General features: G+C 40.9%; 2 protein-coding genes across 6 annotated transcripts in view; one reads left to right on the top strand and one right to left on the bottom strand.

Annotated features, from left to right (window-relative positions):
• The window catches only part of marchf7 (membrane-associated ring finger (C3HC4) 7), a 69,654-nt gene that overhangs the window by 47,908 nt on the left and 337 nt on the right, over positions 1 to 21,409 (bottom strand). For 2 of the 5 annotated variants that reach the window (XM_069935435.1, XM_069935434.1), the window contains exon 2: positions 252 to 381. The exons of 2 other annotated variants lie outside the window; for them this stretch is intronic. In XM_069935435.1, coding sequence (XP_069791536.1) covers positions 252 to 380 — 129 coding nt within the window. In that variant the 5' untranslated portion in view covers position 381. Of the gene's footprint in view, positions 1 to 251; positions 382 to 21,409 lie in introns of those variants that run through there. One more of the 5 variants, XM_069935436.1, reaches the window with a different exon arrangement.
• col9a1a (collagen, type IX, alpha 1a) lies at positions 2,177 to 21,004 on the top strand. Its single transcript, XM_069936230.1, has 2 exons — positions 2,177 to 2,448; positions 18,856 to 21,004. The coding sequence occupies exons 1-2, from the start codon at positions 2,177 to 2,179 to the stop codon at positions 21,002 to 21,004; spliced, it is 2,421 nt and encodes an 806-aa protein (XP_069792331.1).

Raw genomic sequence — 21,409 nt, 5'->3', positions numbered from 1 at the left:
TGAAACACACTTTTTTGTCCAGTCATAATCAAAATTGTTCACTTGTCTACAATGCTATTGCAGCGTGAGTAACCCAGGATCAAATTTGGCACAAGGAGTTTGTACGTTCTCCCAGTGTCTGCGTAGGGTTCCATGCTGTACGTCTAATTTTTTTTCCTCTTTACAGTGACTTGTACATTTTTAACTCATTAAATATAGAGGATTAATATAGCAATTTCAGAGCTACAAAAAAAAATCACAAACAAAAATACCTGAAATTCCGCTTCCTGCTTTTCTGTTTCTCTTGTTGCATAGAAATCATCGAGGACCTTTGATCTATCCCCGTACAACATTTTTGGTCCTGATGAAACAGATACTCTTCTTGAAGGTTTTGGATCCATCCTTAAAATGATTAAAAAAAAGCTTTTCTACATTGGTTAAATGCATTTTAACCCTCTGGTTTCAGATTGTTGAAGATCTGTAGTTATTTCCTGTTACCATATTGCTTAAAAGATTAAAGCTTTCAATGCCCCAAAGTGTCAATTGGCCCAACTTTTGCTGGCTGACAATCTGTCCGAGATGAAGCTCGGTTTTCCATTGAAAGCCATCGAATCTAAATCTCAGTGATCATTAGGAGCAAATTAAGCCTCTTCTCTGCCTATTGTGAAAGCAAATTACCCAAATATTTAAACATTAAAATTAAAAATAGAAAAACATTAGGAAAGCAATTTAAAAGAGACAAATAGTCATTTCCCAATACTAACCCTTTAATCCAGTAGTTCTCAACCTTTTTCTTTCCACTCACATACCTCTAAGTATTCCCAATGCCATAGGTGTTCTGTGATTAGTAAGGGATTGCTTAAAGTGGTATTTGGGTGGAAAGAAAAAGTTTGAAAACCACGGTTTTAATCGTACTTAATTGACTTGTTATGTGCACGGTTTCACAACTCCAAAGGAAATGGAACAATGATAATTTTTCCTCAAGCAAAATATTTCAGTAACAATTGGGTCTAGAGCAGTGATTCTCAACTTCCCCTCCCACTCACATACCACCTTAAGCAATCCCTTACTAATCAGAACACCAAAGGGACAGGGATTACTTAAAGTGGTATGTGAGTGGAAAGAAAAAGGTTGAGAACCACTGATTTAATCCACATTTAAATCATTAACCTACTTGACTTAAATTTAAATTTAGACATTCCGCACAGTAACAGGCCATTTTGGCCCATGAGTCTATTAACCTACACCCAGTACATTTTGAATGGTGAGAAGAAATTCCGGAGACCCTGGGGAAAATCACGCAGACATGGGGAGAACATATAAACTTCTTACACACAGTGCAAGACTCTAACCCCAGTCACTGTAAAGGCATTGCACTAATCGCTACACCAACCATGCTGTCATGTTAAGCCCCAGTGGGCAGATTCCTCATCTTAATTTCAGAACTCCACCCATTGATTGGGACTCAAAACTTCATCCCAGTCCCAATGGAATACATTATCCAGCTCCAATCCTTTTTCAAAATTTTTATTAATTTCACTTAGCAAATGTTATATAGGTAAATGAACATGAATAGAACAATAATCAAACTTATATAATATTACTGACCATAATGACAAAATCTTCATTACATTAAAAAAAATAGATGCTAAAAAGAAAAAAAAAACTTATTCTACAAAATGGACCCCTACCTACAGAGGCTGTTGGCAAAATACAGACCATTATCTAATAATGAAAAGAAAAATAAACAATGAGGTAAAAAAAAATTAGTTAAGCTTACAAATTTGGGGATGTCACATGATGCCATAGGATCACAAGTTACTGACTCCTTTGGTAAATTAGTTTAAAAAGTGTTAATTAATGATTTAAAATTAATTAATATCTTTAAAATACTTTCAAGTACTTTTGCTTTACATTTAAAAATGCCTCTAAAATAGATAAACTACCTGCAGCTGTGTCTGAAGCCCGGGAAGAGGAAAAGAGAAGAGACTTACGGGCCTACCTTGACAGTGAAGCATGGAGCAAGCACTCAGACTGCCCCCCCAATTGAGTGATCCTTTTGAAAAGCCCTCTATCAGCATATCCCATCCGCAACAACAAAGAGATGGCGTCGGAGAGGAACCCAGAACTGAACCGTGCATGTGCATAACTGGGAATAAGACATCAAAGTATTGAGAAGTCAGGAACCTCTACCTCAATGCCTGATGAAGAGTCAGGCTCCAGAGGAGGATCAATGGCTGAAGATGAAGAAGGAGAAGAAGAAGAACAACAACAACAGGAAGAGGAAGTAATTGAAACTAAAATTACTTCACAGCCTGAAGTAGAAAAATTAACCACAACTATTATGAACCAGTTTCAAGTAATGAAAGAAGGATTGAAGACTGAAATGAAAGAAATGAAGGCAGAAATGAAAGAAGAAATGAAAACGGAAACCAATAAAGTTTTAAATGTTGTGTATAAAATAAAGAGGTTGGATACAATGGATGAGAAAATTACAAGAGTACATGTTGAAGACAGGATATTAACTGTGGAAAATACAACTACTGGTTTAATTACAGAGAATCAAAAGCTTAGAGAAAGTGGATGCACTGGAGAACTTCAGCCAATGAAATAATATTAAAATAGTCGGCCTTTCGGAAGAAAATGAAAGTCCTGATGCAATTCATTTTTTTTTTAAAGTTGGATTCCTGAAGTTTTGGGAGAGCAAAATTTTGAAAATCAAACTGAAATTGCAAGAGCTCACAGGGCTGAGACCAAAGCCTCTTCCAAATCAAAGACATCTTTCTATATTAATTAAATTCCTGCATTATCAAGACAAAGAGGAGGTTTTAAGTCTTGCTGTGAGAGAGGCAATGGAAATGCAAGGCCTGTTACAACAGGAAGGAGATAGAATTTTATTCTACCCTGATCGAAGTGAAGATTTATTGAAGTTAAAAATTAAATCCAAGCTAAGAAAGTTATTTTTGATAAAGGTTATAAATTTGTTCTTTGCTACCCTGCAGCTTTTAAGATTTTTGTGCCTGGAGACCAAAATAGATCCTTTTCTAACTTTGCTCAAGCAGAAGAATTTGCTTTGTCTCCCTAGAGTGCAGCTCCAAGAAGATATAACCATATAACAATTACAGCACAGACACAGGCCAATTTGGCCCTTCTAGTCTGCACTGATGCAAGTACCCTCCTCTAATCCCACTTACCAGCACTTTGCCCATATCCCTCCATCTCCCTCCCATCCATATACTTATCCAACTCTTTCTTAAATGACAAAATTGACCCCTCCCATTCCACACAGTAACCACTCTGAGTGAAGAAGATCACCCTCATGTTACTCCTAAACTTTTGCCTGTCAACTCTCAACCCATAACCTCTTGTATCCATCTCTCCTACTCTCAATGGGAAAAGCCTTTCCACATCAACTCTTATCTACCCCTCTCATTATCTTAAACACCTCTATCAAATCCCCTCTCAGCCTTCTAAGTTCCAATGAATAAAGACTTAATTTGCTCAATCTCTCCTTGTATTCCAGATGCTGAAACCCAGGCAACATTTTTGTAAATCTTCTCTTTCTATCGGTGACCAGAACTGCACACAGTACTCTAAATTTGTCCTCACCGATGCCTTGTACAGTTTCATCATAACTTCTCAACTCCTAGATTCTATGCACTGATTTATTTCGGCAAGCATACTAAAGGCCTTCTTCACCACCCTATCCACATGCGCTCCTGCCTTCAGGGAACAATGCACCATTATTCCTAGATCTTTCTGCTCCACTGCATTCTTCAATGCCCTCCCATTTACCACACATGTCTTGCTTTGATTGTTCTTTCCAAAATGAAGCACCTCACACCTCCATCTGCCATCTTTCTGCCCACGCGGAACCTTATCAAAGGCCTTACTGAAGTCCATATAAATAACATCCACTGCTCTACCCTCATCAACATTCCTAGTCACCTCTTCAAAAAAATTCAATAAGATTGGTCAAACACAACCTTCCACGCACAAATCCATGTTGAGTGTTCCTGATCAGACCTTGTCCTCCTGATCAGACCCTGTCCCTCCATATACATATACTCTCTAAGAACGCTTTCCATCAATTTACCTACCACAGACGTCAAACTTACAGGCTGATAATTGCTAGGCTTGCTCCTTGAACCCTTTTTAAACAAAGGAACCACATGTGCAACACGCCAATCCTCCAGCACTATAACCGTCTCTAATGACATTTGAAAATAAAAATCACTGCCAGAGCCTCCGCTATTTCCTCACTAACTTCTCTCAAGGTCCTGGGGGAAATCCTGCCAGGACCTGGAGACATCCACCTTTATATGTTTCAAAAGCTCCAATACTACCTCTTTCTTAGTCACTACAGTCTCCATATATACCCCCTTTGCTTCCTTTACCGTGCACAGTTCAATATCCTTCTCTTCAGTAAATACTGAGGAAAATAAATTGTTCAAGACCTCCCCCATCTCTTTTGGCTCCACACACATTTGTCCTTTCTGATTCTCTATTGGACCAATTTTATCTCTCACTTTCCTTTTGCTATTTATATATTTGTAGAAACCCTTTGGATTTATTTTCACCCTGCTTGCTATAGCCACCTCATACCTTCTTTTAGTTTTTCTAATTTCTTTCTTAAGATTCTTTTTACATTCTAGATAGTACCCAAACATCTCCTTTTTTCCCCTGTTTCTTATATTTATTGTAATACTCCCTCTTTTTTTGAACCAAGTTTCCAATATCCCTTGAGAATCATGGCTCTCTCAAACTTTTGACCTGACCTTTCAACCTAACAGGTTTATAAAGATTTTGTACTCTTAAAACCTCTCCTTTAAAAGACCCTCCATTTCTCTATTACATCCTTCCCAGAAAACAAATTGTCCCAATCCACCCCTTGTAAATCATTTCGCATCTTCTCAAACCTAGCTCTTCCCCACTCAAAAACTTCAACTCTGGGCCCAGGCCTATCTTTTTCCATAATTACCTTGAAGCTAATGGCACCATGATCACTGGACCCAAAGTGCTTCCCCACACATACCTGTCACCTGACCCATCTCATTCCCAACAGTAAATCCAACACAGCTCCCTCTCGAGTTGGTACCTCCACATATTGATGTAAAAAGCTATCCTGCACACATTTTACAAACTCCAACCCCATCCAGCCCTTTCACGGAATGGGTTTCCCCATCAATATTCGGAAAATTAAAATCCCCCACAATCACTACCCTGTGCTTATTACAAATATCTGCTATCTGCCTACTAATTTGTTCCTCTAATTCACGTTCCCCATTCTGTATCTTTGATGGGATGAACTATTTGTTTTTTCCCTCTATTTCATAATTATTGAAAAAGGGAAAGTTTGTAGAATAGAAAAAAAAAGAATTTTTCTTTTTTTTTAAATCTCTCTTCCTTTTTGATTTCCAGGAAGTTATTTTGATTGTAGGTAATTAATTAAAATTTATATATTAAATGTACCAAGGGAGTTAGGAGGAGTGCTGATTGCTGTGGGATTGCGTGTTTTTGTGACTTTGGTCATAACCCATAAAGTGCAGGGAGGTAGTGTTGCATATTTAAACAACACATATGGGGAGGGTTTTCTTTTATATGAATATTGTTATAAGATGGGAGTATATATTCTTTGTATCTTTATTTGTAGTTTTTCTTCTATTTGGATTGCTGAAGGAGATGCATACTGGCACATAAAATATTACTTACTGGAAATAGAGGAGACTTGCAGGGGGAGGTGATGGAGGGAGATTGATTAAATCTTATCAAGTAATGAAGTTTGTAAATTTTAATGTTAATGGGTTAAATGGAACAAAAAGGGTGTCTTAACATGTATTTAGAAAATGGAGTTAATATGGCCTTTCTTCAAGAAACATTTAATTGAAAAAGATCATTTGAAATTAAAAAGGGATTGGGCTGGACATGCAGTGGCTTCTTCATTTAATTTTAAGGCAAGAGGAGTTGCAATTTGATTTTTTTTTAAATAGGATCTTCCAATTAAAATTCAAAATGCTGTGATAAACCCAGCAGTCTATGGTACACTGCCAAATATTTTCTGAATTCTGGACTTTAAGTTTGTATGCTCCAAATATTGATAAGTTTATTCAAGAAACATTTCTTAATCTAGCAGAGGCACATGGGAATATTTTAATTGGAGGGGATTTTAATTTTTGCTTCAATCCATTGTTTGATAGATCTACTCTAGTAACAATGAGAACAAAAGCAGCCAAAGCTACAATGGTTTTGATGAAAGACTTGAATTGAATAGATATATGGAGGAGGATTCGTCCAAAAGGAAAACATTATTCTTCTTTTTTCCAAGTCGGTATGATTCCTATTCTAGAATTGATTCTTTTTTTTAAATTTCAGCACAAATGCAAGCTTGGATTCTTGAAGCTGATTATAAAGTGAAGATTTTATCTAATCATTTGCATTTGCTAAATAATGATAGAAATGCCCAAAAAGGCAAAGATTTATAAATGGAGATTGAATTCTTTATTATTGAAAAGTATTTGAGAGTGTATTCAAACACAAATTCAAACATTTTGTGATACAAATTTGAACTCGGTAAATGATAAGTTTATCATATGGGATGCTTTAAAAGTGTATTTAAGAGGTCAAATTCTAAGTTTTACTTATAAAATTGAAAAGTAGTGTATGAGAGAGATTGATCAATTAGAAAGATAAATAACAGTTTTGGAAAAGGATCTTCAAAAACAGGGTTCTGTAGATAAATGTAGACAATTAATAAAAAAAACTTCAGTATAATTAATACATTGCAAAAAATAGAAAGAAAAATTACAAGAACAAAACAAAAATATTACAAATTAGGTGAGAGATCACAAAGTATTAGTTTGGCAATTAAAGGCTGAATCGACTTTGAGAGTAATCAATACAACTAGAAAGGATACTAACAGTCATTTATAAGCCTCAAGAAATAAACAAATCATTAAAAAATGTATTTGAAATTATATAGTTTGAAATCTTTAAAGTAAAAATATCATAGATGATGCTGCCTAGACTAAGTTAGGAAAAAGAGTTGTATGTTCCTTTTACAGAGGAAGAGGTTGAGGGAAGCCATGGGTTCATTACAGAGAAATAAATCTCTGGGACAAGATTAATTTCTGTCTGAATTTTATTAAAAATTAAAGATTTATTAATTCCTATATTTATGCAAGTATTAGATCAGGCTTTGGAAACCCATACCCAGAATAATTTCTTATGGCAAATAATTAGTGATTCCTAAAAAAGTGAGATCCTTTAAAACCTTCAACTTATAGACCTATTTCATTATAAAATGCATATTATAACATTGTTGCAAAATTTTTGGCAAACAGAATGACTAAAACGTTGTCTAAATTAATAAAAATGGATCAAACAGGTTTTGTAATCAGGAAATATCGCGAGATTACTTACTATAATTGATCAAGCACAAAAAAAAGCTGATTTGAGTGTTGCAGCGGTTTTAGATGCAGAAAAGGCGTTTGATGGATTGGAATGGGATTTTTTGTTTAAGGTGTTGGAAATAGATTGGATCTGGATTGAATTTTGTAAATTGGATTAGAGCACTGTATAATACTCCTAAAGCTAAAGTAGTGACTAATGGACAAATATCAGCATTGTTTCAATTAGTGAGATCAAATAGACATGGATTCCCTTTATCTCCAGCTTTGTTTATTTTAGCTACAGAACCTCTTGCTCAAGCAATTTGGAGTGATTTGGAAATCAAGGGATTTAGGGTAGGTCAAGAACATAAAATTAGTTTATTTGCACATGATGTTTTAATATTCTTGACTGAGCCTGACACACCTTTATAAAAATTATTTGTTAAATTGGAAGAATATGGGAAAGTTATTCCATTTTATTTTATAACCTGAAAAGTGAAATTATATCATTAATAGAAGGTGATTATATGCAATACTCTGCTTAAGTGGCCAAAAGAGGATATTAAATACTTAGATATTCATATGGATAATAATTTGAAAAATCTATACAAATTGAATTATTTGCCATTACTTTAAAATATTGAGGGAGATTTTTAAAATGGATCAACTTACCTATAACTTTGATGGGAAGGGTTAACTGTATTAAGATGAATATATTCTCAAGTATACAACATCTTTTCAAAATATGACCCATTTTAATACCTCAATTTATTTTAATAATTAAAATATGTATGGAAATTCCTCTGGAAAGGTAAAATGTCAAGAGTTTTTAAAATAGAGAAGTTAACATGGAAATATAAATTGGGAGTCCTACAGCTTCCTAATTTGAAAATTATTGTCAAGCAGCACAAATGAGATTTCTTGCTTATTTTTTTTGAAGAATAGAAAAAAATTGGCATAGGTTAAAATAGAATTGAATAAAATTAGAGAGAGAAAAGCTGAAGAATTTATATACAAGTGGGAACCAAAATCAATAGTTGGTGATGAAGATACACCATTATTGAACATTTGATTAATATTTGGTATAAAATAAATGATGAAATTGGTGTAAGATGTAAAAATTACCTAATACCTTTAATTCAAAATTCTCATATTTTTCAATTGGACAATCAATTTTTTGATATTTGATTTTGTAAGGAGATTGTAAATATTGAAGATTGGTATGAAAGGGGTCAACTAATGTCATTTGGGCAATTGAGAAATAAATATGGTACAACTCACAACACTCTTTTTTGTTATTTCCCACCAAGACCATATTTGAGGGATAAGTTATGACCAACCATGTCATTGACTAGTTGTTCTGAAGTAGAACTTCTTATAGGGAGAGGAATTGTTAAAAAGTTTACTTTATGATATATTCTTTATTACAAAAGGAACGTCTAAATGAGGAGCTCAAATCTAGACAGAGTTGGGAAATAGATCTGAATATTGTAATTGATGAGCAAATATGGGATTTATGTAGTGATTGTATGACCAATACTATTAATATAAGATAGATCAGTTTAGTATAATTTTCTACATCAGCTATATCTTACACCACAAAAATTGAACAGATTAAAATCAGATTTATCAGATCAATGCTTTAGGTGTGGTGAAGATTTAGGAACTTGGATTCAACTTAGTCTTGTCCTAATGCAAGACCTTCTTGAATAGATTTACAGAATTTTTTGGAACAAGTTTCAGGAATTGCTTTTCCGCAAAATCTGGACTTATTTTATTAGGAAATATTGAAGGAACAAGACTTAAATTAAAACTATCAATATATCAATTAGAATTTGTTAAAGTAGTGTTAGAGTGGTGAGGAAATGTACTGCAATTACTTGGAAATCAAATATACTTTTAGGTATGCCAAAATGGCAAGCAGAAATTCCAAGTTGCATTCCTTTGGAAAAAAATTATTATAGCTTGAGAATTAAATAGACTATGTTTATATTTTGCAAATTTGGCACTAGTACACTGAAATATTAGGTTTAAATTTGTAATAATGTCCTTTCTATGCCTTTAGACCTGCAAGATTCTCCTCTGAATTGTATTGAAGAACTTTTGTGTTAGATTGAATTGTATTGAAGAACTTTTGTGTTAGATGACATCTCTCTATCCAATCCTGAAATTTTTCTTTTCCTTCCTCTTTCCATGTTTAGATAGCTATATCTTTTAAATTAACTATTTTGACGGAGGGGGTTTTGGGGTGGGGTGAATACCATCATGTGTGTAATTTTTTTAAATTTGTTTCTTTTGGAACCTGTATTACTATATTAATTCTGATTACAGCATTTCTGGTGAAAATCTTAAAATATTCAAAAAAGCTTACAAATTTGGGAAATAATTAAGGAACCCCATGAAGAAATAAAATTTACATTCATTACAGTAGTGAAAAATTATTTTTTTCTAAAGACAAACAAGTCATTGTATCAGACAGCCATTTAGTGTGAGTGGGAGGGTCCATTTCATTAGTCTGGCCCTAATGGCAATCAGAGAAGCAAAAGCTACTATATGGGATTGTGAAGAATTCAATATCAGATCATTATCCAGCCCCAATCCTCTGTCAGATTATAGAACCTGCAATAATAAACTTTACAGCAAGCCGGGCAAGCAACCATTTGAAATATCCATCCCATGTAATGGGAGGAGAAATTTTGAAGCTCCTTTTGTCTATGATATTTAATAAGCATAAAGGATTCTTCCAACAAGGTTGAAAGCATCAGCAGAAAATTTCAGGGAAGTGGTACACATTTTTTCTTTTAAAAATCAAAAATGTTCATTCAAGCAGAGGAAGATCACCATGCTAAAATTCTTGATATTTTAATCATATCCTAACTAGTAATGATGGAAAAAAAATCATTTTGCCTTTTTGGACAGCATGACCAATTTGCACGACGAAAGACGACCAAATGTAATGTTTCTACAGGACAAGATTAACCCCATCCATGTGCTTAGAACAAGATACAATATTAGAATTCAAACTTTAGCAAAGCAGCCAAAAGCTGCTCAACTGTTACAATGTCAAAATTTATAGTGACTAAAGCAGCTCACAAAAGGTGGGCAATAAGCAGGTCCTGAAAACACAAAAAAGAATATATTCAAGGAAGCACTTGTAATATTAAAGTAAAAGTTAATATTTGGTATGATTACTTTCCAGAAGTAGGAAGTAAGCATAGCAATTAGTGCAATGCTGTTATAATGCCAGCAACACTGGTTCAAATCTGGCACTGTCTGCAAATAGTTTGCATATTCTCCCCACGTCCATTTTTGCTGTGCTCCAGTTTCCTTCCACCCTCAATAATATGCACAGGGTTGGCAAGTTAATTGGTCACAAATTGGTTATTTAAGGTAGCACTAGCTCATGGGCTGCAAGGGCTTGTTACTGTGCTGTATCACAAAAAATCCCCACTGGTAAATAAGAAAAATTTAAGTTGTAACATCACAATTTATAATGCCATAGGCAACAGAACTGTACATTACATTAACAATACATTACAAATATAACTACTGACCAACAAATGAATAGTTAATGTCCATCAAAACTATTGACAACAATATGGCAGTCAATGTGTCAAAGGCGACACCAGTACAACTCATAGCATATTGTCTATTGAGTTGCAGTCAATTTATTCAAGTCTGATGAACAGGAAATAGAAAATATAGCAGTTTCTTGCAAGATAAAACAGGCCACTTTCTTCAGAAGTGGAGATGGTTACACAATTAAATAGACAAAATTGATAGTGATGCAGTCACCAAGCTTGATCATGTCAAAAAAAGGGTCCCAACCCAAAACGTCGACTGACCATTTCTTTCCATGGATGTTGTGACTCGCCAAATCCTTTCAGCTTCCTGCTTGCAAATATTATCATTACATACAGCCAAATTAAAACAGAACAATTCAAACAAGCTTCAATTAAGTGACATGAAAAGATAATGTATTTTTTAGAAATTTATTGACCTGTCATGCAAAACTGCAGTCCTTTGTGGGTATTAATAAGTGGTTTTGATGAAAAGTTCTAAAAAAAGTGTACAAACATTTGCAGGACAATATTAAATACCAAAAGTTTTAACTTCTTCCTCCTAAAGGGGAAAAGGTTTGCTAACCAAATGGCATTGGTTGGGAAGGTAGGGTGGAGGTTGGAAATATTCAACGAAGATGGACTTTTACAATCAAAATGGATAGATACCAAGGGTAATAACTTGCAAGGAATAAACCAAAATAGAATAGGTTGTATTGGTCTGCAGAGCACAAGCTAGGTTCAAAAGGCCTCCTGTAGCTTGATGAATCTTGGGTCATCTTTGAATTAAGCATTAAGATACAAAACTGTCACACAAGTCTATTACGAATGGGTATAAACAGAAGAAATCTGACCACAAGCATTGTAATTTTTACCCTTACAATTAATTTGGATTCTCAAGTTTTGATACACATCCTATCTTAATAAATGATCAAAATCTGCAGATACTGGAAATGTAAAACAAAATTAGAAAATACTGAAAACACTCATGAGACTACATCTGTGCAAACAGTCTACAGTTGAGACCCATTATCCTTTGACAGATTTCTTTGCCAACAATATGGCATTATTAATTCAACCAACATTCTACAGATTCTGAACAAAGCCAACTCCACTCCAACCAAGCCCAAGCAATTTTTAGGGTTTTATCTTAAATTCACATTGATGCTATGTTCAACATCAATGTAACCTTAAGGTATCCAAAACACATTTTAAGCATTCTTAGATATGGATTCGAGCTGCTACTCTGTATCCAAGTTAATCACTTCCATTCCCCTTTATTATTCTATTTACATATCTCTATTGTAGCCATCTAATTTGCTTTCAATTCTTTCCATTGCTCAGTTGCATCCTATATTTCCATTCCATTTGGACCCATTCTTTTTCTAGATGAAAGATTTCCATATACAAGCTTTTTCAACTTTTAGCAATCAATCAGGATGATTTGAAAAGAAGTGGTGAATGGGAAAAGTAGAAATTGATAGTCATAATTAAACCTCAACTCACCCTCCACTGGATTGATTTAGGTTTCTTTCAATATTTTTTAAACATTGAAATTTCATATCCATATGTACTCTATTTTTGGATGCATGTTAAAATTCAGAAGATACATTATCCTTACATCATATAATTTATTCCACATTTTAATCAGATTATATTGTATTGATATTGTATTCTTTTATTTTTTAAAAATCTAAACCCACTACCAAAAAAGCTGTTTGGCCAAAGGAAGTCTAAATTCTTATCAGGGTGATAAATTACCTCATTTCTACCTTCATAACAAATCAGATTATAAAAATAATTCAAAAAGGTTCCCCACAGTGTTTGAAAATTTACATTCAAATCAGAAATTGAGCATCTAATCTTCTCCAAGTTTAGACATGACATCACACAGCCATTGAGCATGATTAGGTGAGGTAATGTCCCTCTATCTGAGCAACACTGCCCATCTCTAGACAGAAGAGAAATAAAGCTCATGTAGCTCAAGGCACTTTCAAGCAGGAAAACCCTGTCTAAAGGCAGAGGTTCTTCGCCCCTTGTGCCTAAAGATTTGCCTCTCTGAATGCGCTGTGGCCACCTCAGATGCACCGATTCCAATTCTTATCGGGGAAGGGTCATTGGTGGAGCGCTGCACTGATTAGCCCACGACCCTTAAGAATTTTGAATGTTTCTATTAAATCTCCTTTTAATCGTCTAAACTCCAGCAAGTACAAGCCCAGTCGTTCTAGCCTTTCTTCATATGCAAGTCCTGTCATCCCTGGTATCAATCAAGTAAACCTTTTCTGCACTCTCTCCATGGCAATGATGTTCTTCCTCAGATAAGGAGGCCAAAACTGAACAATACTCCAGGTGAGGTCTCACCAAGGCCCTATACAACTGCATTAATACCTCTCTGCTCCTGAACTCGAATCCTCTGATATGAACGCCAACATACCATTCGCCTTTTATTCTGCTTGCTGCACTTTTAATGACTGATGGACAGCGACACCCAGATCTCTTTGCATCTCCCCTAATTGGACACCATTAAGATAGTACTCAGCCCTCCCATTCTTTCCTCCAAAGTGGATAACCACACACACATCCACATTATAATGCATTTGCCCACTCACCCAACCTGTCCAAGTCACCCTGCACACTCTTAACAGCCTCTACATAGCTCACAATCCCACCCAGCTTCGTGTCGTCTGCAAACTTGGAAGTGCTGTTTTCTATTTCCTCATCTAAATCATTAATATATATCGTAAATAACTGGGGTCCCAGCACTGAGCTTTGTGGGACCCCATTAGTAACTGACTGCCATTCCGAAAAGTACCCGTTTATTCCTACTCTTTGCTTCCTATCTGTCAACCAATTCTCTATCCACCTCAATACCATATCCCCTATACCATGTGCCTTAAGTTTATATACTAATCTCCTGTGTGGGACCTTATCAAAAGCCTTCTGAAAATCCAGGTAAACCACATCTACTGGTTCTCCCCTATCCACTCTACTAGTTACATCCTCAAAAAATTCAATAAGATTAGTCAGACACGATTTTCCCTTCCTAAAACCACGCTGGCTCTGACCAATGAATTCACCACTTTTCAGATGTGCCGCAATCACATCCTTAATAACTGACTAATATTTTCCCCTCTACCGATGTCAAGCTAATAATTCCCTGATTTCTCTTTCCCTCTCTTTTTAAAAAGTGGAGTTACATTAGCCACCCTCCAGTCCTCAGTAACTACTCCAGAATCTAAAGAGTTTTGAAAAATTATCAACAATGCATCCACTATTTCATGGGCTACTTCCTTTAGCACTCTGGGATGCAGACCATCTGGCCTTGGGGACTTGTCTGCCTTTAATCCTTTCAATTTATCCAACACAACCTCATAACTTACACTCATTTTCCCCAGTCCTTCCGTCACATTAGCCCCATGGTCCCCTATTATTTCCTGAAGATTATTCATATTTTCCCTAGTGATGACTGAACTAAAGTAGTTATTTAATTGGTCTGTAGTTATTTAATTGGTCTGCCATGTCCTTGTTCTCCATTACCAATTCACCTGTTTCTGACTGCAAGGGACCCACATTTGTCTTTACTAGTCTCTTTCTCTTTACATATCTATAAAAACTTTTGCAGTCATTTTTTATGTTCCCTGCCAACTTTCTCTCATAATCTCTTCTGGCTTTCCTGATTAATCCCTTTGTCTTCCTCTGTAGAACTCTGAATTTCTCCCAATCCTCTGGTATTCTGTCTTTCCTGGCTAGTCTATATGCTTCCTCTTTATACTTGATACTCTCCCTGATTTCCCTTGTTATCCAAGGATGTACTACACTCCTTGAGTTATTCTTTTTCCAAACCTGGATGAACAAACGCTGTATTTCATCCAGGTGATCCTTAAATGCTTGTCATTGTCTTTCTACAGTTAATCCTTTAAGTAACATTTGCCAATCGAACTTAATCAATTCGCGTCTCATACCCTCAAAGTCACCCTTCTTTAAGTTCAGAATCAGAGTTACAGAATTAAATACAGAATACAACAGGAGGCACAAGATTATGGACCATAATTCATATAATTAAAGATACAATATTGAAACACGCCTATGGCCCATCAAATCTGCACAGGTCATTAACCACGCATTTTAAACAAAATATTCTCCTCATTTCCTCCTACAGGATATTACTCACTTACCATATACACATGTGTATTAGTCAAATTTTGTGGATCAATTTTTAAGAGTAAAATTTGGAGGGTTGACTATTGTATGCATACTATTTTTGAGTGTGGTAAGTATCTGTGTCATTTGGGGCATCAAGAGCTCGGATGGGCAGGTGGTGGTAAATCAATGTTCAGCGATTCGGGAGCTTAAATGGGTGCCCCACAACCAAGAGAGTGCTGTGTTTGCGGTCGGGGTGTCTGGAGCTCCGGCGAGTGACTGGGATGTTGGGAGCTCATGGGTGGGGGGGGGGGGAGGCGACTGGGTCCTGGACAAGTCAGCAATCAGGAGGTCCGGTGAGCAGGCAAGAGTCAGTGGTCCGAGCCTCGGTGAGAGACCATGGTTGTGGCATCAGGAGCTGATGATGGGCCAAAAAATAGGGGTTGACATTTACACAGTATAGATTACTTGTGTATATACGGTACACGTTGGAGAAAATTTACAGCATCTTTGGGATGTTGGAGGAAAGTGGAGCAGCCAGAGATCACAGGGAGGTAGTACAAACTCCAAGAAACAGCATCCAATATCAGGATGGGGATATCAATATGGGGATCTGCCATTCCCCAAAACTGAAGTGCACAGTAGATGTTTGTAAATGTCTAAATTTCTCTACTAAAAAAAGTTGCTGAGGCTAGATTATTCAAAATGTGTAAAGATGAATCAGATAAATAATTAAAAAGTGAAAGAGTTGAGGGCTGTTGAACTTACATAGAAGAGAAAATGAGGCCTAGGCAGATTAGGGAGGATTGCAGTATATTGTTAGGCAAGGCTAACTTCAGCAGTTGAGCAGTCAACTCCTATTTCTATTTTCTAAAACTTCTTAGTTGCCAGCCCATTACTCAATTCCAGGAATCAGTTTGCTATTTTCAGCCCCTCCATACCCTTAGTGGCAGTATCAGGACAACTATTCCCTCAAAACCAGCAAAACAGAGCAAATCAGATCTCTGGAGGTGATGATGGTGAACCTCCCTGTATCAACAGTGCTAAAGTGGGGAGCTTCAAGTTTCTAGGTGTAAATATTACAATAATTTGTTCATATTAACATTTAACAAGAAAGCATACCACTTCACCTCTACTTCCTCAGAAGGCCAAGTTTGGCATGCCCTCCATTTGCACAGATGGGCCAAGAAAGTATTTGTCCAGATGCTTGATACGTAAAGTGCTTTACCCAAGACAACAAGAAGAAAAAAAATTACAGTTGTGAATACTGCTCAGTCGATTTTTTTTTAATATAAAGTCTCCCACCCAATGACTGCCAATACTTTTCACCGTCTCAGAAAAGGAGCCAACATAATTAAAAAGACCCACCACACCCTGGGCATACTCTCTTCACTCCTCTCCTGTCAGAGAGAAGTTTGAAAATATACCACCACATTCAAGAACAACTTCTGTCCCACTACTGAACTTTTCAGCAGACCTCCAATTTAAATTAGCTCTCGGTCACAAAACACCCTCAATGCAAACCTTGAACCATTTTAATTGCACTTTCCTATATCACACACACACTCTCTACCTGCTATAACAGACAGGAGCATAATTTGGCCATTCTGCTCTGCCATTCCATCTTTCAATCCCATTTTTTTTGCTTTCTCCCCATAACATGTGACACCTTATCAATCAAGAACCCATCATCCTCCATATTAAATCTCCCCAATAATGTCCTCCGCAGCTGCCTGTAGCAACAAACCCACCACCCTCTGGTTGAAGAAATTTCTCCTTATTTTGAAGGGACACTTTTCTTCTGAGGCTATGCTCTCTGGCCTGAGACTCTCCCACTCTGAAGCATTTTCTCAACATCCACCCACTTCATTCAGTAGGTTTCAATTTCATCAATAGAGTTTGGCAGTTACTAAATCACTCCTGCTCCACATCGCATAGCAGCCTTAGTCCAAACATGGACAAATTACCTGGATGAGAACAACTCTGACATAAAGGCAGCACTTGATACTAAAAGAACACTAGCAAAGTGAGAGCCAATGTGTTTCATGGGGGAAAAATGATCCAAGAGCTGTAGTTAATACATTGTTCAAAGAAAGATGGTTTAAGTTGTTAAAAATTACAGAAGATACACACTGCAGAATTTCCTCAGGTGCACATCATTGTAGAAAAAAACCAAAATTCAATTAATGTACAATTGGTGCAAATGAATGCTTGATAGTCAGAGGGAAAACAGGTTAAATTCCATGCTATATGACTCATTTTTCTCTTCTGCTTCCAGCATTTCCTTACCGTTCTGGTTTTATGTCAAACTTCCAGCATACACAGTTTAGTTTTTTTTCTTCTAAAACAATACCAAGACTGAGGTAATCCAAAACAATTCATCAGCTTTAACATTTTGAAACTGTCTTAAATAGGTAATCAGCAGTTTTTTTTCCCCAAACTTTAAAAGATGCCCAATATATTTAAATTATAGGACGTATTCTGCTCAAAGGGCATAGTTTCCACAGGCTCCTGGCATCTGCCCAGTTTTGTGTCCCCTACCTCCCCGACCCCATTCAATTCCTCCCCAATTACAGCCGCAATAATATAGACAAGTCTGTCCAGAAGGTCGAGCACTGGGACATCACAGCTGTGTGCTCAACCCACTTCTATTCATGCTACTAACCCACGACTGCATCACCAGATCCAGCTCCAATGGTGTCATCAAATTTGCAGATTACACAACAGTAGGTGGCTTCATCAGCAACAACAATGGAAAAGAGGTGGAAAATCTCGTGATATGATGCAAGAGAGGACAAAACAAAGGACATGATCATGGACTTTAGGAGGACCACTCTCTACTACACATCAACAACTCTGTAGTGGAGAGCACCAAGCTCCTTGGCATTCACTCAACTAGCACACATCACTGCACTTGTCAAGAAGGCACAACAGCTATTCTCTTCCTGAGAAGATTGAAGCAGGCATGGCTATCTTTATGTCAACCTTCTACAGAAGCTCTATCAAGAGCATCCTGGCCAACTGCATCACAATGTGGTACAGTTGCAGAAGAGAAATGGACCAGAGGTCAATCCACAGGACCACAAGAGTGGTAGAGGGATCACTGGAATCTCCCTCCCATCAACGTGAACTACCAGGATTGTTGTCTATAAGAAAATGTGCACAAAATCATTAAGGACCCCTTCCACTCTGCACATAGCATCATTCAGTTGCTCCCGTCAGGAAAGAGATAAAGCAATATTAGAGCCAGCACCATCAGGCTGAGGAATTGCTTCTTCCCACAGGCAGTGAGAATGCTGAACAACCAAAGAAACTGCTTACACTAACCATCTAAGATTCTCAGATCATGAAACATGTATCCATTCATATAGATGAATACTTGTCCTACATACATTTTGTTTGTCCATATGCAATGTTATGGCTGGTTATACGTCTGCATGTTTTACACCAAGGAGCAAAGAACATTGTCTTGCTGGGCTGTACACAGAACAGCTCATATTCCATCTGGGCACCCTCTAACCAGATGGCATTAACAATGACTTTTCCAGCTTCCATTCCAGGCTCCACCCATCTCTTACTTTCCCTCTCCTGGCCTTCTTTCTTCCAGCTCCACGTTAACAGAACTACACCCATTAATTCTCAGCTTTACTCTTCTACTTTCTCAGCTGTTGGCCTTGTTCCTCCTCCTCCTCCTCCCCACCCACTAACCCAGTGGTTCCTAACCTTTTACTTTCCACACACACATACCACTTTAAGTATTCCCTATGCCATAAGTGTTCTGTGAGTAGGAGGGGCCGGTTCAAGGCGGCCCGCGAGCCGGAGGGGCCGGTTCAAGGCGGCCCGCGAGCCGGAGGGGCCGGTTCAAGGCGGCCCGCGAGCCGGAGGGGCCGGTTCAAGGCGGCCCGCGAGCCGGAGGGGCCGGTTCAAGGCGGCCCGCGAGCCGGAGGGGCCGGTTCAAGGCGGCCCGCGAGCCGGAGGGGCCGGTTCAAGGCGGCCCGCGAGCCGGAGGGGCCGGTTCAAGGCGGCCCGCGAGCCGGAGGGGCCGGTTCAAGGCGGCCCGCGAGCCGGAGGGGCCGGTTCAAGGCGGCCCGCGAGCCGGAGGGGCCGGTTCAAGGCGGCCCGCGAGCCGGAGGGGCCGGTTCAAGGCGGCCCGCGAGCCGGAGGGGCCGGTTCAAGGCGGCCCGCGAGCCGGAGGGGCCGGTTCAAGGCGGCCCGCGAGCCGGAGGGGCCGGTTCAAGGCGGCCCGCGAGCCGGAGGGGCCGGTTCAAGGCGGCCCGCGAGCCGGAGGGGCCGGTTCAAGGCGGCCCGCGAGCCGGAGGGGCCGGTTCAAGGCGGCCCGCGAGCCGGAGGGGCCGGTTCAAGGCGGCCCGCGAGCCGGAGGGGCCGGTTCAAGGCGGCCCGCGAGCCGGAGGGGCCGGTTCAAGGCGGCCCGCGAGCCGGAGGGGCCGGTTCAAGGCGGCCCGCGAGCCGGAGGGGCCGGTTCAAGGCGGCCCGCGAGCCGGAGGGGCCGGTTCAAGGCGGCCCGCGAGCCGGAGGGGCCGGTTCAAGGCGGCCCGCGAGCCGGAGGGGCCGGTTCAAGGCGGCCCGCGAGCCGGAGGGGCCGGTTCAAGGCGGCCCGCGAGCCGGAGGGGCCGGTTCAAGGCGGCCCGCGAGCCGGAGGGGCCGGTTCAAGGCGGCCCGCGAGCCGGAGGGGCCGGTTCAAGGCGGCCCGCGAGCCGGAGGGGCCGGTTCAAGGCGGCCGGAGGGGCCGGTTCAAGGCGGCCGGAGGGGCCGGTTCAAGGCGGCCGGAGGGGCCGGTTCAAGGCGGCCGGAGGGGCCGGTTCAAGGCGGCCGGAGGGGCCGGTTCAAGGCGGCCGGAGGGGCCGGTTCAAGGCGGCCGGAGGGGCCGGTTCAAGGCGGCCGGAGGGGCCGGTTCAAGGCGGCCGGAGGGGCCGGTTCAAGGCGGCCGGAGGGGCCGGTTCAAGGCGGCCGGAGGGGCCGGTTCAAGGCGGCCGGAGGGGCCGGTTCAAGGCGGCCGGAGGGGCCGGTTCAAGGCGGCCGGAGGGGCCGGTTCAAGGCGGCCGGCGGGGCCGGTTCAAGGCGGCCGGCGGGGCCGGTTCAAGGCGGCCGGCGAGGCCGGTTCAAGGCGGCCGGCGAGGCCGGTTCAAGGCGGCCGGCGAGGCCGGTTCAAGGCGGCCGGCGAGGCCGGTTCAAGGCGGCCGGCGAGGCCGGTTCAAGGCGGCCGGCGAGGCCGGTTCAAGGCGGCCGGCGAGGCCGGTTCAAGGCGGCCGGCGAGGCCGGTTCAAGGCGGCCGGCGAGGCCGGTTCAAGGCGGCCGGCGAGGCCGGTTCAAGGCGGCCGGCGAGGCCGGTTCAAGGCGGCCGGCGAGGCCGGTTCAAGGCGGCCGGCGAGGCCGGTTCAAGGCGGCCGGCGAGGCCGGTTCAAGGCGGCCGGCGAGGCCGGTTCAAGGCGGCCGGCGAGGCCGGTTCAAGGCGGCCGGCGAGGCCGGTTCAAGGCGGCCGGCGAGGCCGGTTCAAGGCGGCCGGCGAGGCCGGTTCAAGGCGGCCGGCGAGGCCGGTTCAAGGCGGCCGGCGAGGCCGGTTCAAGGCGGCCGGCGAGGCCGGTTCAAGGCGGCCGGCGAGGCCGGTTCAAGGCGGCCGGCGAGGCCGGTTCAAGGCGGCCGGCGAGGCCGGTTCAAGGCGGCCGGCGAGGCCGGTTCAAGGCGGCCGGCGAGCCGGAGGGGCCGGTTCTAGGCGGCCGGCGAGCCGGAGGGGCCGGTTCAAGGCGGCCGGCGAGCCGGAGGGGCCGGTTCAAGGCGGCCGGCGAGCCGGAGGGGCCGGTTCAAGGCGGCCGGCGAGCCGGAGGGGCCGGTTTAAGGCGGCCGGCGAGCCGGAGGGGCCGTTTTAAGGCGGCACGCGACACAAAAATTATCATTGGCCCATTTCCTTTGGAGTTATGAAACTGTGCACATAACAAATCAATTTGGAATGATTAAAACAATGGTTTTCAAACTTTTTCTTTCCACCCACATATCGCCTTAGGCCATCCCTTAATAATCACAGAACACTTATGGCATAGGGAATCCTTAAACTGCCCTAACCCTTTTATTCAGACGCCTGCCTCCTTTTTTTGCTCATTCCATGACGAAAGGCTCAGGCCTGAAACATTGGTTCTGTAGCTTTGCCTCCTATGAACAATGCAGGACCTGTTGGGGTTTTTTTCCCCCAGCACCTTTGTGTATCAATTAGCAACTTGTGAAAGACCAAACCAACGAATGGCCTTTTCGACTCGTGTCCTGAAACATGAAGCCACACTGACACAACCGATTCCTTCCGCACCCTTGGCCCAATCGGGACATTTCAAA

The sequence above is a fragment of the Narcine bancroftii genome, chromosome 4 (genome assembly GCF_036971445.1).
Source record: "Narcine bancroftii isolate sNarBan1 chromosome 4, sNarBan1.hap1, whole genome shotgun sequence".
Lineage (NCBI taxonomy): Eukaryota > Metazoa > Chordata > Chondrichthyes > Torpediniformes > Narcinidae > Narcine > Narcine bancroftii.
Note: the sequence above shows the minus strand (reverse complement) of the source record. Positions and strands in the feature narration are given on the sequence as shown.

What these genes read in the sequence shown, in the direction of transcription:
- col9a1a (XM_069936230.1), top strand. Translation starts at nt 2,177, where the DNA reads ATGCCTGATGAAGAGTCAGGCTCCAGAGGAGGATCAATGGCTGAAGAT. An exon ending in GTTGTGTATAAAATAAAGAG is followed by an intron (nt 2,449 to 18,855) that starts GTTGGATACAAT and finishes TTCTGTGAGTAG; the next exon opens with GAGGGGCCGGTTCAAGGCGG.